A 20,484-nucleotide genomic window follows, 5' to 3' on the forward strand; every position below is an offset into this window, starting at 1 on the left:
ATTTAACCAGATCTGCCTGGTAGCCAGATGCAGTGTGTCCCGGCCTTCTGTCTCCTAGGTGTTCTGCATAATTTAATTCCTTCCTTAAATGAGATCAATAACTGCTCATATATTTTCTAGCACAAATCACTTTAACAAGATCTGGTCATTATAGCTCCTCAACACTAATCTCATAACATAATGGGATTATGCTAATAATGACCCATCTGGGTTGGAACATTGCTGTTTTTGCTCCAATAAAGCTGCTATTTTGGCTGTTATCTTGATATGTTTTACATATCTACAAGTGGGGTTTGGCCATCAGCTGTGGTGCACCTTGGTTACATCGTAAGTGCGGTATCCCCTACCTTTCCACAACATACCCATAGTTGGCACTTTCAGCACTTTGTATATAATGATGGAAGAATCAATCTAAAAGTAGTCCTGATCCTTAATTGGAGGCCACAAAACTTTGGTTCATCTTTTTTCCTAATTTGTGACTTACCCCTACCTGCTGCCTGTTTTGAGTGTTTTGGCTCATCTCGTATTAAGTTATTGCTTCTGCTGTTTTTTAAAGTGAATATTTGAGTTTTGTTTTCTTTCTTCATTAAATCAATTTATTTAAATGAGCCATAACAGTGTTGCAGAAAAAATGTGTGGATTGCTAGGGTGGGGAATGCTTTAAATAGGGCTTATTAAAGCTATTATTAGTTTTATTGAGGGAATGGCCAATTATTACAGTGTGTCAGGTCAAACAAATATATTGTTTGTCGGTTGCTGAAGAGATGATGAGCTTCGTAGTGTTACATAACAAACAATTCTCAATCCACTCCCCCACCTGTCATAACTAAAACAACTAATCAGTCCCCCTACCTATAGAAAGGCCATACTCTATACATTGTGCTTTCTGTCATACCATCTTCAGAATATGTATATATACACATGAGTAGCCAATACCTGCCATGTTTAGTCTGGGGAAAAAAAATCACATATGTAGATGTTTATATACATGTTCTGTATGTTTAGTCTATCAGAACGTACAGATGATTAGAACACACAGGGATATGAACAATTTAACTCTATAGTTTCCAGAGAGGTGATAGATTCTGATATGTGTAAATAAATAAATAATTCCTGATGATCGCTTCTCAACCTCACAATGATATTGAACTCAGATAAAAAAAATGTCTATGTATCTAATTATACATTATATCCCAGGAATTACAATATAAATATATAGAATGGTCACTCAGACTGATAATGCTCAGCTACATTGTATTTTTCTTCAAGTCATGTAGTCGAGCCAGCTGGTTAAATAACAAGTGGAATGGAGACACAGTAAAAGGAAAAATTACAACAATGACCGAAACAATAACATCACCATTTGAAGAATATACATTTGGCTGGCTATGTTACAAAGTTCTCTTTTACGGGCAGAAGACCCGTGTAAGAATGTAGAACCATTTAATATAGAAATACCAGTGATTGGGCATATCATTAAATCTGTTGGGTGTCTGTGTCGTGGGTGTCTGTGTCGTGTCCATGTGTATTAACATTGGCTCAGCCACCGTGACATTCTCCTTGACATTCTCACATAGAACTGCCACGGATCTTAAACATGTCCGAACTGCGAAGACTTCGCCATCAGTTCATCAGCTATACCAAACTGCACCCCAATGAAAACATCTCCCAGCTTGCAAACATGTTTGTGCAATATCTGAATAAGAGTATCCACTGATCGGAGACCGGGATTGGATTCTGAAAGCGGAATTCAGTTTGGCTGTATTTTAAAACGATGGCTGACCGTGGCAACTCCGATATTTCCCAAGATGTTTAGCCAATGTTGGAATATAATGCCCCAGGGTGGTTGATGTTTTTTGTCAAACTTTTATTGACAATCCTGGATACACACGCCAATGGCATTGCTGTATATTTTATGACTTTATAGACTGATAATATGTACATCCACCATCAACTCTAAAACAACACTTTGATTAATAAATACACTGCTACATTGTGAAAAACCCCATTTTGGTCTCCAAAGCCATATTTATTTCTTTTAATACTGTCTTTTATAAAGTGCCAAAATATTCTGCAGAGCTGTACAATTGGGAAAATACAGTACAATATAAACAGACGAATACAAAAGGTAAGGAGGACCCTGCCTCTGAGTGGAGAATTTTTTTCTACTATTATCTGACCATCTGCTACTCCGTCTAACTTGCCTGATCAGGGGGGGATATGATAGAAACATTTAAATACATAAAGGGAATTAACACAGTAAAGGAGGAGACTATATTTAAAAGAAGAAAAACTACCACAACAAGAGGACATAGTCTTAAATTAGAGGAGCAAAGGTTTTAAAATAATATCAGGAAGTATTACTTTACAGAGAGGGTAGTGGATGCATGGAATAGCCTTCCAGCTGAAGTGGTAGAGGTTAACACAGTAAAGGAGTTTAAGCATGCGTGGGATAGGCATAAGGCTATCCTAACTATAAGATAAGGCCAGGGACTAATGAAAGTATTTAGAAAACTGGGCAGACTAGATGGGCCGAATGGTTCTTATCTGCCATCACATTCTATGTTTCTGGTGCAGGTTCACACAGAGCAGTGACATTAGGTTGAGCAGCAGTTGGTCAAATAACATTAAAGTCTGACCCAACATGGCTGCTCAGCCATATAATAAAAAGTGACATATATTCTCCAACAAATCAATATACCTCATAAAAAAAATACAAATGCTTAACGTTTTAACATAAATCATTAAAGGGGCACTATAGCCATCAAAACAACCATAGCTTTATGAAGCAGTTTTGATCTCACTGCTCAATTTTCTGCCATTTAGGAGTCAAAGGAACACTATAGGGTCAGGAACACAAGCATGTATTCCTGGCCCTATAATGTTAAAAACACTACCTAACCACCTGATTGTCCCTTGCCCCCCTAAATATGGTAAAAATCCAACCTTCATTCCAGTCTGGTGGTGCTGACTCTGCCCCTGATCAGCCTCCTTGGCTGACCTTATCAGAAGTGATGATCTCAACCAATCCAATGCCTTTGGAGGCGTGCTGGGGCGGAGCCAAACGCCACCCTGACCAATCAGCATCTCCTCTTAGAGATGCATTCAATCAATGCATCTCTATGAGGAAAGTTCAATGTCTCCATGCAGTGGGTGGAGACACTGAATGTGCAGCACTGCCCCAGAAAGCACCTCTAGTAGCCATCTGAGGAGTGGCCACTACAAAGGTTCCTAGGCTGCAACATAGGACTTGCACAGCCTTGCTAAACATATATTTGTTAATAGCCTTTGAGACCCTGCAGGAGCCTCCTGTGTGTGATTTAAAGCTCAATTTACAGAGCAGGAGGGAAAATTTCAGAAGCAAATAAACATCTGATTGAAAATAAAGTAATTTTTTCATGCAGGTTGTGTCAGTCACAGCCAGGGGAGGTGTGGCTAAGGCTGCATAAACAGAAAAAAAGTGATTTAATTCCTAAATGACAGATAATTGAGTAGAGAGACTTCAGTGGCATGATCTATACACAAAAACGGCTTCATTAAAGTTGTTTTAGTATAGTGTTTAGTATAGTGTTCCTTTAAGTTTCATTAAATGTACTAAACTTTTTAAAAATGGGAAATGCAAATTTAAAGACTATTGTCCTTCAACCCGTAAGGACAAATGACATGTGTGACATGTCATGTTTCCTTTTTATTCCAGAAGTTTGGTCCTTAAGAGGTTAAGCAGCGTCACAGAGGACAGCGACCATTGGCTGAGAGTGTCACCTTGGTGCTTTTGGCCATAGATCATGGTTCTTAATTGGCTGTGCTTAGCTGCAGTGGATGCAGCAGATGCAGCATGGGCACCCAGGGGACAGAAACATAGCCCCCCTGAAATGCAAATGACAAAAATATGGGTCAAACTAGTAGCATATTATTGCTATCATAAAATATATTGATACAAATTTCCTGTCCAACTGGTACCCTTTAAATGGTCACAACCAAGCCCCATTCAATGTATACTCTATTAAGACTTTTGACCTTAAATATGTGCATTTGTGGAGGGTCTTTTATTAACTCAGCTCTAACGACGAGAAAGTACACCCAACACGTCATTACCTGGTCCAGCCTCTTCCACCAGGGAATTGTCCCCAACAATCACAAGACAAGTTCATCATTAGACTTGCTCACATTATGATGAATGGTAGCAGTTCATGCTCAGAGCTCTTAAAAGTCCTCTATGCATGGTGTATATGCCACACTGTATACAGATCAGGATTGACCATAAGAGGACCTTAGGTGGTTACCTAGGGCCCAGGGTTTAGACAAGCGCCCTAGAACCATGATTTGGCTTGGCTCCATTATCCATCTGTATGAGAAGAAGGAAGTGGTCCCCAAACCAGCAACCTGATGCATATGCTCTGAGTTGGTGTGTATGGTCCAATCAAATGCTTCTTTGTAGGAAGCATTGGATTGGACCTCAGAGAGGGAAGGAGTGTTGTCAGATGGGCTGTGGAGACCAGGTACGTTTATTCTTATTTATGAATGTGTATATCCTTTTTTTTCCCAGCATTGCTGTTATATATGTACAGCTCTGTTGCTCTTATCTCTTAAAGTTTTAATGTTAAAGTTTTAATGTTATACTATGTAAATACATTAAAGGGCAAATCCACTGCCAAAATAAAAAACATAAAAAAACAACAACACTGTTTAGTGCATATAACCCCTATAAAAACATACATGCATTTATTTACATATTTTGTCATTGGGGATATATCTAAACAGCTTGTGAAAGCTGCAGATCCCTTGTCTGCAGCCTTGGAAGCCCAGACCTTCTATCCCTGCCCAGACTTTCTGTGACTGTCCAATCACCGACTTCCTATTGCAGCTCAATGAGAAGTCTTTGCAAGGCAGGTGCTCAGGGCGATTGCTGCCTCTTGAATTTAGCTCAACTGAGCTAACCAAACCAGGAAGTAACAGGACCGGTTGTCTGATTGACAGCCAGACAGATGTAGCAAGGTTAATTTCTAAAAGTGCCAGTTTCTTGTAATGCTTTAAGGGTCTGTTGTGTCCCATTAACACAGGCTTCCCCAAACTCCGGCCCTCCAGATGTTGCTGAACTACAACTCCCATGATTCTCAGCCTATCTACTTCATTCATAGAATCATGGGAGTTGTAGTTCAGCAACATCTGGAGGGTCGGAGTTTGGGGAAGCCTGCTAACATGTAGAAAAGATAAAAACGTAGTAAAGTCACACACATGGAGATGACTAAGACATTTATTCAACAAACATTAAATGGTAGTGAATTAAAGGGACACTCTAGGAACCCAGACCACTTCTGCTCATTGGAGTGGTCTGGGTGCCAACTTCCACTACTCTTAACCCTGCAAGTGTAATTATTGCAGTTTTTTATAAACTGCAATAATTACCTTGCAGGGTTAACTCCACCTCTAGTGGCTGTCTATTAGACAGCCACTAGAGGGAACTTCCTGGTTTCTAGCACAGGAAACCTGTGCTAGAGCGTCGCTGGACGTCCTCACGCTGTGTGAGGACCTCCAGCGTCGCTCAAAGCCCCATAGGAAAGCATTGAAATGATTTTTGCAATGCTTTCCTATGGAGAGACGTAATGCGCATGCGCGGCATTGCCCCATGCGCATTAGGTCCCCTCGGCCGGTGGGCGAGATCAGTCTCGCCCACCGGCCGACGCAATGGATAGGAGGAGCGTCGCGGAGGCGGAGACAGCGGCGAGGGACATCGCCACTGATACCGGAGAAACTGACGGAAGCCAAGCACAGAGAGATGGACACAGGTTTCTTCAGGAAGGAAGAGATTCTTTATTGGATCACCGATCGGGACTCAGAGGGATTAGCGTCACCAAAATACCACAAGTTCTGAGTCCCGGACAATAGTGCAGGCTCCTTATATAGGCACATAACTCCTCCCATATTAAGCTCCACCCGCACATTCTCTTGACCAATCAATACAAATAAGAATTAACTTCCTGCTTGACCGCATGGCTTGTCCAGCACAATGGAGGAGGGGGAATACTACATCCTGTATTCTTGCACATGCTCCGTACACTACTGATCGTATCTTGCCTCGTGCAACCAACTGATCGATACGTCAGCATATGCACGTACACATGCCACGTGGTAATCTCGGCCTACTAAATTTATTTTTACCGAGATTCCACCACATTCCCCCCTTTGATGCCTCTTGATATTTCACAATTACTTGAGGCATCACTTAACCTTGGTTTGCATACACCGCAAGTTACCATGAACCAGACCAGACTTATCTTATGATGTGAATCTTCAACACTCATCTTCCTGCATTGGTTCTCCCTGATCTAGAGCCTTATACTTATAAATCGCCATTATCTGTGCAGCAGCCTTCCTCTCTGCTATATTTTCTATCAGGCTTTGCACAGACCTAACTACTAAGGGTATAAGACACGGCAGGAGTAGACACAACATTAAAATCAGTAGGACTCCACCTACCACTGCCTTAAGCCCTCCAAACCACTCATACCAGCTACCAAACCAACTACTTGGATTATACCCTTTCCATACCTGAGTAGGCACATGCGCTAGTTTAACCATATGGCTAGTAAGCTCAGCTATTGCTTGCCCTTCGTCATCTATTTGAAGACAGCAATTGCTCAGGTTAAACTTCCCACATACACCTCCCTCTACTGCCAAAAGGTAATCCAAGGCTAATCTATTTTGGTAGACTGCTGTCCTCATCCTGGTGTTATGCTTCGCTAGAAGATTGAGCGCTTGTGATGTTTCGTTAGTAATAATCTCAACCACCGCCTGTAATCTTATAATACGGTTGAGCATATAAATAGGGGTTCTGTAACCAAAGGTACCATCCTCTGCCCACGTGGCTGGCCCATAATAATCTATGATACGCTGGGGAGGCCATTCATCATCTTCCCAGGCGCCTATCTCTATGGGTCCCCTTTTCTTCCTATGATTCACATCATACACTTTAACACCTAAAGTCTCACCTGTTTCAATCGGTAACAAGAAGAAGGATGGTTTGAGCATACCCAACACACATGCCCCTTCCCAGTCCTGTGGCAACTCCGAATAGGCTTTCTTACCACAGATCCAGTACAAATTTGCTGGGGCTCTCCAGGTAGATGTGATGGATAAATCAAACCACACATCCTTTAAATTGGCGTATCTAGCAAACGGGTTAGATGGTTCTGAGACATTTGAAGCCGACCACCAAGTTGTATTCTTTGTATCATCATCATAAGCTTTTTGCCCTAGACAAGTTAATTCTCCTACAGAAGTATTATACATTATTCCTTTCCTTGCTATGCAAACATAACCTATGATGGAGGTCTTTAATCTCCACTCAGATTTACCTCTAACACTCATATGATAATCGGCTTGTGTAGATATTAGTTGGTCAACTGCCTCAGAACCGGACATTACCTCCTTTGCTTCCCAAGGCCATTGGTCTCCCATGTTAGTACCTCCACACACATAGCAGTTGGTAACATTAAGACTACCGGCAATACTTTCGGATAAATCGATGAACAGGTTTTTAGCATTATGGGGGATTGTGGCGAAACCGACCTCGCCACGTGTCCTTGGAGGGGGCTGATTGCCCGCCTCTTGCCTTTGGACTATGGACCAGACTTTATGGGAATGTGATACCCCAGATAGCCATACCATGGAGCCTATTCATATAATGAAAGACTATGGGAAAGACTTTAGCTCCATGGCAATTGTACTGTGTGAGTAGGATCTGCGCGCTATTCGGTAGTTTTGTGCGTGCAGATCCCAGCTATCTGGGGATAGGTGAAATGTCTGTGTGTTATGTGTAAATGTGACTTTATGTATTTTAAAGTGTTTTATGTTGTTTTGCAACCATGTGGTTAATGGAGTCTGCCTTTAGTCCTGGGTAATTGGATTACTTCTCCAATTAACTCCAGGGAGAAGGGAGGAAACCAGGGTGCATTGTGGGGATGTTTTTCTGCCAGCCAAAAAGGAACAAAAGATACTTTTAGTAACATTTGAACCCCTGGTCGGATTCATGCCATTTTTTAATATGTTGTTCCCCTGAATGGATTGATTGTGGATATGTATTTTTATGTGAATGTGATGTATGGTTTTATAGTTATGAATGTTGTGTAAAAGTATATTTTACACTGTATGCATAATGGGATTATGTGTCACACTAAGGGGAGGGGATGTGTGGGAGGTAACATCTATGTCATTGGTTCTTTTATGCCTCCCCCTGGGTGTGGCCTGTATGTGTGAGTTGGAAATAAAAGCCAGGCTGGATGAGCCAGTCCAGAGTTCCTGTTTTACCCTCAAAGTGATGTGTCGTCTCATTATTGGGGGGAAGGATTTATTGCATGCTGTTCCAGTTGACTGCTAGGAGTACAAGCCTATTCGTATGGTTCCTATTCAATGGTCTACAGCATTCATATGCTTGGGAGAATTTAAAGGTTTCTCGGATTCGGTGATTGTGGTGTCTGCCAGAGTGCTTGGAGTCCTCAGGAAGCGCTAGGAGCATCCATTAACGGAGGTACCCAGTCGGGGTGCCAGGTGATCCGTTACATTGGTGGCAAGCGGTGGGATGGCGTCCTAGTGTGAGGTAAAGCAGCTCGGAGACACAGTTCGTTTGGATTACAAAGGGAGGGCAACGCTAGTACCCGTACAGCGCCCCTATCTACAACAGAAGCAACGTCGGCAGGGCAAGCATGGCGCCCAGTTACAGTCAACAGGAGTTTGACGCTATGATGAAAATGCTGCTGGCTTTCTTTGGACCAGAACCCCCGGAGGAGAAATACATACAGAGCACAAGGAAAGTAGCGGCAGCGTATCTGCAGGGTCTAGCAGACAAAAAAAGCAGCTGAAGGTGTCGTCCTTCCTCCCCAGCGGCAGCTTAGCACACCAAGGGGAGATAGTAAGCCCCTCACCAGCGCAGATGGGACCGTGGTCTCTGCGGCCAAGCTACAGGGAGCTGAAGGAGCCGTCCTTGCTCCCCAGCGGCAGTCTACGGTTCAGGGAGAGGAGCCTCTTATCCCCTCTCCCCAGCGGCAGCTTAGCACACCAAGGGGAGACAGTAAGCCCCACACCAGCGCAGATGGGACCGTGGTCTCTGTGCCCAAGTTACAGGGAGCTGAAGGGGCCATCCTTGCTCCCCAGCGGCAGGTTACAGTTCGGAGAGAGGAGCTTGTTACACCCTCTCTCCAGCGGCAGCCTAACCCACCAAGGGGAGACCGTAAGCCCCACACCAGCGCAGATGGGACCGTGGTCTCTGTGCCCAAGTTACAGGGAGCTGAAGGGGCCATCCTCGCTCCCCAGCGGCAGTGTGATTTGTTGGGAATTGGGAGCCCAGTCTCCATTCCCCAGCGGCAGAGTATCCAGCAGGGAATGGAGAGCCCAGCCCCCTTTCCCCAACAGCAGGACTCTGTGCTGGGAGGAGAGACAGTCGGTCTCCCTCCGCAGAGACTGGAAGTATGTATGGGAGAGGAGATTGTTACCACCTCTCCCCAGCGGCAGATTATTAATGTACAGGGAATTGGGAGCCCAGTCTCCATTCCCCAGCGGCAGAGTATCCAGCAGGGAATGGAGAGCCCAGCCTCCTTTCCCCAACAGCAGGACTCTGTGCTGGGAGGAGAGACAGTTGGTCTCCCTCCGCAGAGACGGGAAGTATGCATGGGAGAGGAGATTGTTACCACCTCTCCCCAGCAGCGGATCATTAATGTACAGGGAATAGAGAGCCCAGTCTCCATTCCCCAGCGGCAGAGTGTTCTAATGGGAGAGGAGCTGGTTACCACCTCTCCCCAGCGGCAGCTTAATGTACCAGGGGGAGACTGTAAGCCCCACACCTGTGCAGATGGGACCGTGGTCTCTGCACTTCCAGCACAGGGGGTAGGGACGGTCGGTCCTGCCCCCCCACAACAGGGCTGTTTAGCCAAAGGGGAGACAGTCTGTCTCCAGCAGCAGAGCTGTGTAACTAAAGGGGAGACAGTCGGTCTCCAGCAGCAGAGCTGTGTAACTCAAGGGGAGACAGTCGGTCTCCAGCAGCAGAGCGGTGTAACTCAAGGGGAGACAGTCGGTCTCCAGCAGCAGAGCGGTGTATTTAAAGGGGAGACAGTCGGTCTCCAGCAACCAGGCTCCAACCAGACTACTCCCGTGGTAGTGCTGGCAACAGGACAGAGTACCGCTGGTCTCTGCCCCCTCAGCAACCTACCAAGGCAGCCTACCAGTCCCCCACACAGCCGTGGTGAGGCACCTGAACCTGGACAAGATTCTCCCTCACCCAGGTGTAGTAACTGTTTATTGTGGGTGGGCTGCTCTGCTGTTTCTGTCTTGTGGGTGGGCTGCTGGACTAACAAGGGCCCTGACCGGCAGGAGGTCAAGTACCCTGTTAGTCTGGGGGGTAAAGGGGAGAAGTGTGGCGAAACCGACCTCGCCACGTGTCCTTGGAGGGGGCTGATTGCCCGCCTCTTGCCTTTGGACTATGGACCAGACTTTATGGGAATGTGATACCCCAGATAGCCATACCATGGAGCCTATTCATATAATGAAAGACTATGGGAAAGACTTTAGCTCCATGGCAATTGTACTGTGTGAGTAGGATCTGCGCGCTATTCGGTAGTTTTGTGCGTGCAGATCCCAGCTATCTGGGGATAGGTGAAATGTCTGTGTGTTATGTGTAAATGTGACTTTATGTATTTTAAAGTGTTTTATGTTGTTTTGCAACCATGTGGTTAATGGAGTCTGCCTTTAGTCCTGGGTAATTGGATTACTTCTCCAATTAACTCCAGGGAGAAGGGAGGAAACCAGGGTGCATTGTGGGGATGTTTTTCTGCCAGCCAAAAAGGAACAAAAGATACTTTTAGTAACATTTGAACCCCTGGTCGGATTCATGCCATTTTTTAATATGTTGTTCCCCTGAATGGATTGATTGTGGATATGTATTTTTATGTGAATGTGATGTATGGTTTTATAGTTATGAATGTTGTGTAAAAGTATATTTTACACTGTATGCATAATGGGATTATGTGTCACACTAAGGGGAGGGGATGTGTGGGAGGTAACATCTATGTCATTGGTTCTTTTATGCCTCCCCCTGGGTGTGGCCTGTATGTGTGAGTTGGAAATAAAAGCCAGGCTGGATGAGCCAGTCCAGAGTTCCTGTTTTACCCTCAAAGTGATGTGTCGTCTCATTATTGGGGGGAAGGATTTATTGCATGCTGTTCCAGTTGACTGCTAGGAGTACAAGCCTATTCGTATGGTTCCTATTCAATGGTCTACAGCATTCATATGCTTGGGAGAATTTAAAGGTTTCTCGGATTCGGTGATTGTGGTGTCTGCCAGAGTGCTTGGAGTCCTCAGGAAGCGCTAGGAGCATCCATTAACGGAGGTACCCAGTCGGGGTGCCAGGTGATCCGTTACAGGGATCTTATTATCTATACTCATCTCTTCATAAAAGGAATGGTATACTTGATGAGTTTGGGAGGATACCGTATCAGTCTCTATCCCTATAAACAATACTGTCCCAGGATCTAAACCCGTCCCGTATATCTGAAACCCAAATAAATTGCCATATTTGTCTAAGAATTTATCGGGGTTATTTATAAGTATATGGATGGGATTGCATTCCATAGACTTACAATATGGGCTGGTAGGCAACTTAGTCACTATCATGTCTTTGTCTACTGTCTGTCCCCAAGTTGCCCACCCCACACAAGACCAATATGGGCAAAAGTTATAGTCTTTATTTGGGCATCTAGGACTCACATATTTATTTTTACTACTGGGACAAATATATTTATCATTAGACCCATACGTCCTCTCCCATCTAAGATCCCCACATACATTCCACGGCTTTCTACCACTTGATATCGCTTTACACGCATCAAATAGCAGAACACCCGAAGAATGTACGGATTCTAACACCGTCTTATTAATTAGGGTCCCCTGAGGATCTCCATTCCTGAGAGTCAACCAAACTGTACGGGGTTGATACTCTGGACTGAAGCACTTAGGTTCTCCTACTCCTAAATGGCACACACTATAGTCTATATTTAGGTATCTACATCTCGATACATCTCCTTTACACTCGTATTGTGAATGCCAAATTAGGGTTTGGGAAATATGGTTACCTGTTCTTGTAGTCTTAATGCATACCTCACAGCTAGGAGTGTCGGTACCTCTACCTTCCTGAATATAAAAATACACATAAATAAACACTATCATCAACACATCTTTCGCCGTCATCCTCAGTCTTCGTCCGTGCGAAGGCACCTCAGCTTCCAGGATGTAAGGGCTGCAGGGAATGGAGTTCTGCTCGTCTTCACAGGAGTCCCTTCGAGACTTTCCCTGGCTTATAAACTATATGTCGGTAAGCGGACAGGCTTTATTATGGCCTTCTCACTCACGCACCAAATCCCAAAAATAATAAAATTTGTAATCCACAATAATTCCTCGTTACTCCGACTGAGTAGTGCGTTTTAACCGGATCTTGCAGGGATTCTCTGGATCTGCTATAACTTGCCAAGAATCGACTGCTGCTGGTTTAACCCTGGAGTGATGTATCCACGGAGTCACTTCGGCTACTTTTATCGCTGTAGGGGTAGACAAAAGAACAACATAAGGACCTCTCCACTTGGGCCCTAACGGTACATTATTCCACTCTTTAATCCACACTTGATCTCCTGGATGATAACTATGAACAGGGGGATAAATATTCACAGGTAATCTATCTTGTACCCATTTCTGTACCTCCTCCATAGTCTTACCCAACTCTACAACCTGCTGCCGGGTAATTCCTTCTCCCAACTGACTCAAATCCCCCCTTAAGTTACCAAGTACGGGAGGTGGTCGCCCATACATGATTTCAAAAGGAGAGAGGCCCATCCTTCTGGTAGGGGTACTGCGGATTCGCAATAGAGCTATGGGTAAGAGAACGTTCCACTTAAGTTGGGTTTCCTGACACATTTTAGCCAACTGGTTCTTAATAGTTCTATTCATTCTCTCTACCTTACCAGAGCTCTGGGGTCTATATGCAGTATGAAGCCTCCACTTTATACCAAGCATATGAGTCAGTTGTTGTAGGCACTGATGAACAAAAGCTGGACCATTGTCCGATCCTATAGAACAGGGTAGTCCATATCGGGGTATTATTTCTCGTAGCAGGAATCTCACAACTTCTCCTGCTTTCTCTGTACGAGTAGGACATGCTTCTACCCAGCCTGAATAGGTGCACACAATTACCAGCAGGTAACGATGTCCACCCGATTTAGGCATCACTGTAAAGTCTATTTGTAGATCGGACATGGGGAGTCCCCCCATAAACTGGACTCCTGGTGGCTTTACTGGTCCTTGTCTTGCATTATTTTTAGCACACGTTACACATCTTCGTACAATGGCCTGAGTCAAGTTGGACAATCTTGGTATGTAGAAATGTTTTCTGAGAGATTCTTCAGTACTGTCTCTCCCAGAATGTGTCCCGTTGTGATAATTTTGGACAATTTCTACCGCTAGTGATGCTGGTATGACTATTCTTCCATCTTCTAGCTGATACCACTTGTTCTCCAAATACTTTCCTGGTTCAGTCTTTAACCACTCCTCTTCTTGAGCTGTATAAACTGGAGTCCATTGAGACAGTGGAGTTGGTATAAGAGCAGCTATATGCCCCACATACTCCTGTCTTCCTGATTCAGCAGCACGCTTAGCTGCACTATCTGCCATCCGATTTCCCTTGGTTACATCACCATCTCCTCTCAGATGCGCTCGACAATGTATGATACCGACTTCTTTCGGCTCCCACACTGCTTCCAATAGTTGTAGGATTTCAGCTGCGTATTTGATTTCTTTGCCTTCTGAATTCAGTAGTCCTCTTTCTTTATACAAAGCTCCGTGGGCATGAGTGGTTAAAAACGCATATTTGGAGTCCGTGTAGATGTTCACTCTTAAACCTTCAGCCAATTGTAACGCTCGTGTCAGTGCTATCAATTCTGCCTTTTGTGCTGATGTTCCTTTCGCCAGTGGCCGAGCTTCTATCACCTTGTCTATTGTTGTTACTGCATATCCTGCATAGCGGATCCCTTCTTTCACATAACTACTGCCGTCGGTATAATATTGAACATCGGGGTTCTGGATGGGAAAATCATTACTTCCAAACAATCATGTTGACTTTCAGTAGGTTGTGGCAAAAGGGTAGCTGGATTTAAGGTATTTACAGTCTCTAAATGCACTCTTGGGTTTTCACACAACATTGCTTGATACTTGGTCATACGGCTGTTACTAAACCAATGATTTCCTTTGTAATCCAACAACGTCTGTACTGCATGTGGGACTCGTACATAAAGTTCTTGACCCAGAGTGAGTTTATCGGCTTCAGCTACTAGCAGGGCGGCTGCAGCTACGGCTCTTAGACAAGGTGGAAGTCCGCTGGCCACTGCATCCAATTGCTTAGACATGTAGGCAACAGGTCTTTGCCATGATCCCAAGTACTGTGTCAATACTCCCACAGCCATTCTTCTTTGCTCATGTACATACAGGTAGAATGGTCGTGTGTGATCAGGTAGACCTAATGCTGGGGCACTCATCAAAGCCTTCTTCACATCTTCAAATGCCGTTTGTTGTTCTTGAGTCCATAAGAAGGGGTCGTGCTCTGTACCTTTGATAGCTGCATACAGAGGTTTTGCCAGTATCGCGTAGCTGGGAATCCATATCCTACAGAAGCCTGCTGCCCCCAAGAATTCTCGCACTTGTCTTCTATTCTTGGGTATCGGTATTTGGCAGACAGCTTCTTTTCTCTCTGGCCCCATAATTCTTTGACCTTCAGAGATATGGAATCCCAGATATTTGACAGTTGGCAAACACAACTGAGCCTTCTTTCTAGACACCTTGTATCCTGCCTTCCAGAGAATGTGTAGTAGATCGTGCGTTGCTTGCTGACAGATTTCTTTTGTAACTGCTGCTATCAACAAGTCATCTACATATTGTAACAATACACACTCTCCTGGGATGGACTCGAAATCCAGTAGATCTTGACTTAGGGCTGAACCAAATAGGGTAGGTGAATTTTTAAACCCTTGGGGCAGTCTTGTCCAAGTCATTTGGCGTTTTGAGCCCGTTACAGCGTTCTCCCATTGGAAAGCGAAAATACATTGACTTTCTGCGGCAATTCGGAGGCAAAAGAAGGCATCTTTGAGGTCTAAGACTGTAAAGTAAGTAGCCCCGCCCGGAATTAAGGCAAGCAGGTTATATGGATTGGGTACAACTGGATGTATACTAACAACCGCATCATTGACTGCTCTCAAGTCCTGCACAGGTCGATACTCATCTGTACCGGGCTTTTGAACAGGCAGCAATGGGGTGTTCCAGGGGGAAGTACAGAATTTTAGGATACCATACCATATGAACTTATCCAGATAGGATTGGATGTTCTTCTTAGCCTTCTGCGGGATGTGGTATTGTCTTAGGCTCACTGGATAAACCCCAAGTTTTAGTTCAATTTTTATAGGTGGAATATTGCGGGCCAGTCCTGGTGGGTTGTTCTCTGCCCAAACTCCTGGTATGTTAAATAATGTCTCATCACTCCTAGGGTTTTGGCTAGTCAACGCTGTATAAAGTCGCCACTCTTCTTCCTTTGGTACGGATAATGTCATGATACCTGAAGGTCCATTAAACTTTAAGGATGTTGTTCCATTTGGTAGGAACGTAATCTGCGCTTGTAATTTTGATAGCATATCACGTCCCAGCAATTGGACTGGACATTCAGGCATATAAAAGGAATTGATGTTTTACTACGTGGCCTCCCAATGTACAGAGTCGACTTTTAAGAACCGGTTTTTCAGCACTTCTTCCAGTTGCTCCTATTACAGTAATAGTCCTTCCAGATGGAGGAGCAACTAGATTAGTCACCACTGAATGTTCAGCACCAGTGTCGATCATGAACGCACTCCTTTTTCCCCCTATTGATACATCGACCATAGGCTCCGCTCGACCAAGGGGGATGGAGCCCGGTCGGTATCAATAGTCCTCCATGACCGTGTCAGCCAATCCTACAAAGTCCCTACCTTCTCTATCGCGGGACCTTTGCGCTGCTGGAAAATACCTGTCTTCCCTAACACTTCCTCTGTTCCCATTACTCCCTCTATTACCATTACTCCCTCCGGGGCCTCCTCTACCTCTCGCTCTGCCTCTAAAGTTTCCATAACCTATCCTAGGTCTGTCTTTCTCACACTGTTCTCTTCGAGGACACTCATTTCTCCAATGCCCTTCTTCCCTACAGTATGCGCACTGATTTCTACTTAGAGGTTCCTCATTCCATCTACTATCGCCTCTATCTGGGCCCCGTCTATCTACGCCTGCGATCGCTACCGCTAGCATGTCTGCCTTTCTACGCATCTTGCGCTCTTCCTCTTTCTTACTTTCTGTTTCCCTATTCATGTATACCTTATTCGCTACCTCCATTAGTTGGGTGATGGACATACCTGCAAACCCTTCTAAGTTTTGTAGCTTGCGCTTAATATCTCCGTAAGCTTGGCTGACAAAGGCGGAGTTCACCATTCGGGAATTGTCTGCGTCTTCCGGATTAAAGGGGGTATACAAGCGGTATGCCTCCAATAATCGGTCATAAAAGACACTGGGCGCTTCATCACTTTTCTGAATCACCTCAACTGTCTTCGACATGTTAATGGCTTTCTTTCCTCCGGCTTTCATGCCAGCAATTATAGCGTCTCTATAGGCTCTGAGTTGAACCATATCAGCACCATTTACATTCCAATCGGGATCGGTGTTGGGATAATGTGTTGCGGCCCATGCTGATGGATTGGCTTGGTTTAAAGTACGGGCTTTATCCTCTAGTGCTTTAATGGCCGCTTGATTAATTCTTGTCCTTTCCTCATTGTTGAATAAAGTCATTAATAACTGCTGGCAATCAGCCCATGTCGGGTTATGTGTCTGTACTATTGAGGTGAACAGATCAGTCATAGCTTGTGGTTTCTCAGTATACGAGGAATTGTGGGTCTTCCAATTTAAGAGATCGGTTGTCGTGAATGGGACATATACAAAGACTGGGTCAGCATGTGCCATTTGGCCTGCGGCATCGATATAGGCTGGCCCAGGATTCAGACGAAGAGGCATCTGATAGTGTTTTAATTGTTGGGCACCGGTCAACTGTCGGGTCTGTATGGGGCTACATGGAGGGGCGTCAGTCATAGGTTCCAGTCGGGGAGAAATAGGGTATGGGGATGTGGGAGCTTGGTTTTGGGAAAAGGTTGTAAATAAAACACTTCGAGCCGAGCTAGATGAAGCTTGACCGGAAGTCTGAAGTGGCGCCAAATCAGGATATTCGTTTTTAATGGGGGTTCGTTCTGATTCCGGAAGGGGAGATTTAGTACGAGGGGGGGTGGATCCTGTACTGGAGGAGGAAGCGGAAGTGGATGAGGGTAATGAGGGGAGGGTTGCAGGACTTCCTGCATTTGCGTCACTTCCTCTTAACGGAAAGTAAGGGGGCGGCAAAGGGATCTCGGACTCAGGGGGCGTGTCCAAAATGGGCCTAACACCAGTCCTAGTGGACGAACAAGTCCTAGCTACCATGAGGCGACATTGCTCCTCGTGGCATGTCTGGAGCCAATTTGGCGAGTCATTTACGGCCTGTCTCCAACAATCAATATAAGGAAACTGGCCGTAAAGTTCAGGCCTACCCGATACAGCCACGTGTAAGCGCTGTACCAGAGTTGGATCCAAACTGCCACGTGGCGGCCATGCCGCAACCAAAGTAGGCCACTCCCTAGTACACAAAGTGACCAAACGTACAGGAGACATTTTAACCCCAAAATCACAAGTTTTGAATCCCTTTTTAAAATTCTTCACCATACAACCTAAGGGATCCGGAATCGTTGACTGCGACGCACCCATACTTAACAATGGAACGTCGTCGACAACGAATACTATACACACGTACTATTCAACAGTCACACCCGTTTCCTCTGGCAACAGCACCACGTGGTACGGTTACCAAGTGAAACGTATACAATAACACAATAAACACTCAGGGAATTCCCGTACACACACAGCTGTTACACCAGTCACTAAATAATCAATATTATGCCCTTTGGCGTAACTATACAGTCACCCACGCTATAATTCTCTATATACGAATTACCCGTCTATAACACACCCCAGTAACATCGTCTTTTACAAATAGCGGTTACAGTACGGTTAGCATAGGTCAAAGCACAAGTTAAGGTCACAATACAATTATTAGTGGTTATGGTGTTAAACATGCAATGGACGACAATGATTAGTACTTATATACAGTGTCAGTAAATATACAGGGTTATGGTACCGTGCACTATGATACAGCAACACACTATTAACACTCTCGCTAGACGGCTGAGCTTGCGCTATCTAACAAGATATACACTTTACTAAACAATCTTTATCACATTTACAATTCCCAACTAAACTATTGGCCAGTACCTTGAATGGACTACCTAAAAACAATCTACATACGTTTTGGTTAGCCACGCTGCCCAATCACCATATATAGCGAGCTAGAGGACCGAATTTACACAGACGCCTATCAAAAGTCTAGTGGGTTCCAAATTTACACGCCTTCCCACTTAGCCCAGATAGGTTGAGAGCTAGCGAACCGAATTTACACAGACGCCGCTTAGTCTCCCGGTCCCTCCGACCTAGCGAACAAAATATACACCCTAGAACGCTAGTCTAGACAAGACACCGGTGTCCGGCTAGGGCTATTTACACCAGAGCCCCGCCTGACTAACAGAATCAAACGGTCTGACTAAAGAGCGTTCGATCGAGCGGTGCGCCTTCGCTCCTTCCCTCCGACAGAGGGGGCAGATACACAGATTCAAACCCCTTTGGGCCTACCGCACAATCGGTATACCCCTAGTGCAGGGGCGGACTGACCAGTCGGGCACTTCGGACATGGTCCGAGGGCCCGGCTGGGAGGGGGGCCCGCCGCCAGAGCCGCCATCAGGGGGCCCGGCGGCAGGGCCGGATTGCCCCACCGCGGCCTCGGCATCTGTGCATGTAAGTGCCACCGGGTGGCCGGTCCGGTGGCACACTGAAGGGGCCGGCCGCGGTACATGCTGGAGCCGCCGGGCCGGGTGGCAGCCTCGCCGGTCCGGCGGCACTCCTGTCAGGCTGTCGGTAACGCTGAGGACGGAAGGAGGGGAGGATCATGTCTCTCTCACATGCTCCTTTGCGGTTCCCACAATTCCCAGCACAGGATGTGGGAACCGCAAAGGAGCATGTGAGAGAGACATGATCCTCCCCTCCTTCCGTCCTCAGCGTTACCGACAGCCTGACAGGAGTGCCGCCGGACCGGCGAGGCTGCCACCCGGCCCGGCGGCTCCAGCATGTACCGCGGCCCCTTCAGTCTTCTCTTGGTAAATGGGAGGGGGAAAAATAAAACAGAGAGGGGGAAAATATAGAGGCAGGGGAAGAAACAGACAGTGGGAAAATAGAGAGACAGGGGGAGGGGAAGGAAAGAGACAGAGGGGGGGGGGGGGGAGAGAGTGACAGAGAGAGTGACACAGGGAAAGGAGGGAGAAATAGACAGGGGGGGAGAGTGAGACTCAGGGGGAGAAAAAAGGGGAATAGAGGGAGGGGGGAGAAAGAGACAGAGGGGAAGAGAGATGTGGGGTAGGGAGAGACACAGGGAAAGGGGGGAGAAAGAGACAGAGGGGACGAGAGATGTGGGGTAGAGAGAGAGACACAGGGAAAGGGGGGAGAAAGAGACAGGGGACGAGAGATGTTGGGTAGAGAGAGACACAGGGAAAGGGGGGAGAAAAAGACAGGGGATGAGAGATGTGGGGTAGAGAGAGACACAGGGAAAGGGGGGAGAAAGAGACAGAGGGGAAGAGATATGTGGGGTAGAGAGAGACACAGGGAAAGGGGGAGAAAGAGACAGGGGACGAGAGATGTGGGGTAGAGAGAGACACAGGGAAAGGGGGGAGAAAGAGACAGGGAACGAGAGATGTGGGGTAGAGAGAAACACAGGGAAAGGGGGGAGAAAGAGACGGGACTAGAGATGTGGGGTAGAGAGAGACACAGGGAAAGGGGGGAGAAAGAGACAGGGGACGAGAGATGTGGGGTAGAGAGAGACACAGGGAAAGGGGGGAGTAAGAGACAGGGGACGAGAGATGTGGGGTAGAGAGAGACACAGGGAAAGGGGGAGAAAGAGACAGAGGGGACGAGAGATGTGGGGTAGAGAGAGAGACACAGGGAAAGGGGGGAGAAAGAGACAGGGGACGAGAGATGTGGGGTAGAGAGAGACACAGGGAAAGGGGGGAGAAAGAGACAGGGAACGAGAGATGTGGGGTAGAGAGAAACACAGGGAAAGGGGGGAGAAAGAGACGGGACGAGAGATGTGGGGTAGAGAGAGACACAGGGAAAGGGGGGAGAAAGAGACAGGGGACGAGAGATGTGGGGTAGAGAGAGACACAGGGAAAGGGGGGAGTAAGAGACAGGGGACGAGAGATG

The 20,484-nt window shown here is 46.0% G+C and overlaps 1 protein-coding gene across 2 annotated transcripts in view; it reads left to right on the forward strand.

Moving 5' to 3' along the window:
• The window catches only part of KTI12 (KTI12 chromatin associated homolog), a 69,615-nt gene extending 67,607 nt beyond the window's left edge, over positions 1-2,008 (forward strand). For both annotated transcript variants that reach the window (XM_063449435.1, XM_063449434.1), the window contains exon 10: positions 1,574-2,008. In XM_063449435.1, coding sequence (XP_063305505.1) covers positions 1,574-1,717 — 144 coding nt within the window. In that variant the 3' untranslated portion in view covers positions 1,718-2,008. The remainder of the gene's footprint in view (positions 1-1,573) is intronic.
• Positions 2,009-20,484: the final 18,476 nt, after the last annotated feature.

The sequence above is a fragment of the Pelobates fuscus genome, chromosome 3, assembly GCF_036172605.1.
Source record: "Pelobates fuscus isolate aPelFus1 chromosome 3, aPelFus1.pri, whole genome shotgun sequence".
Taxonomy (NCBI): domain Eukaryota; kingdom Metazoa; phylum Chordata; class Amphibia; order Anura; family Pelobatidae; genus Pelobates; species Pelobates fuscus.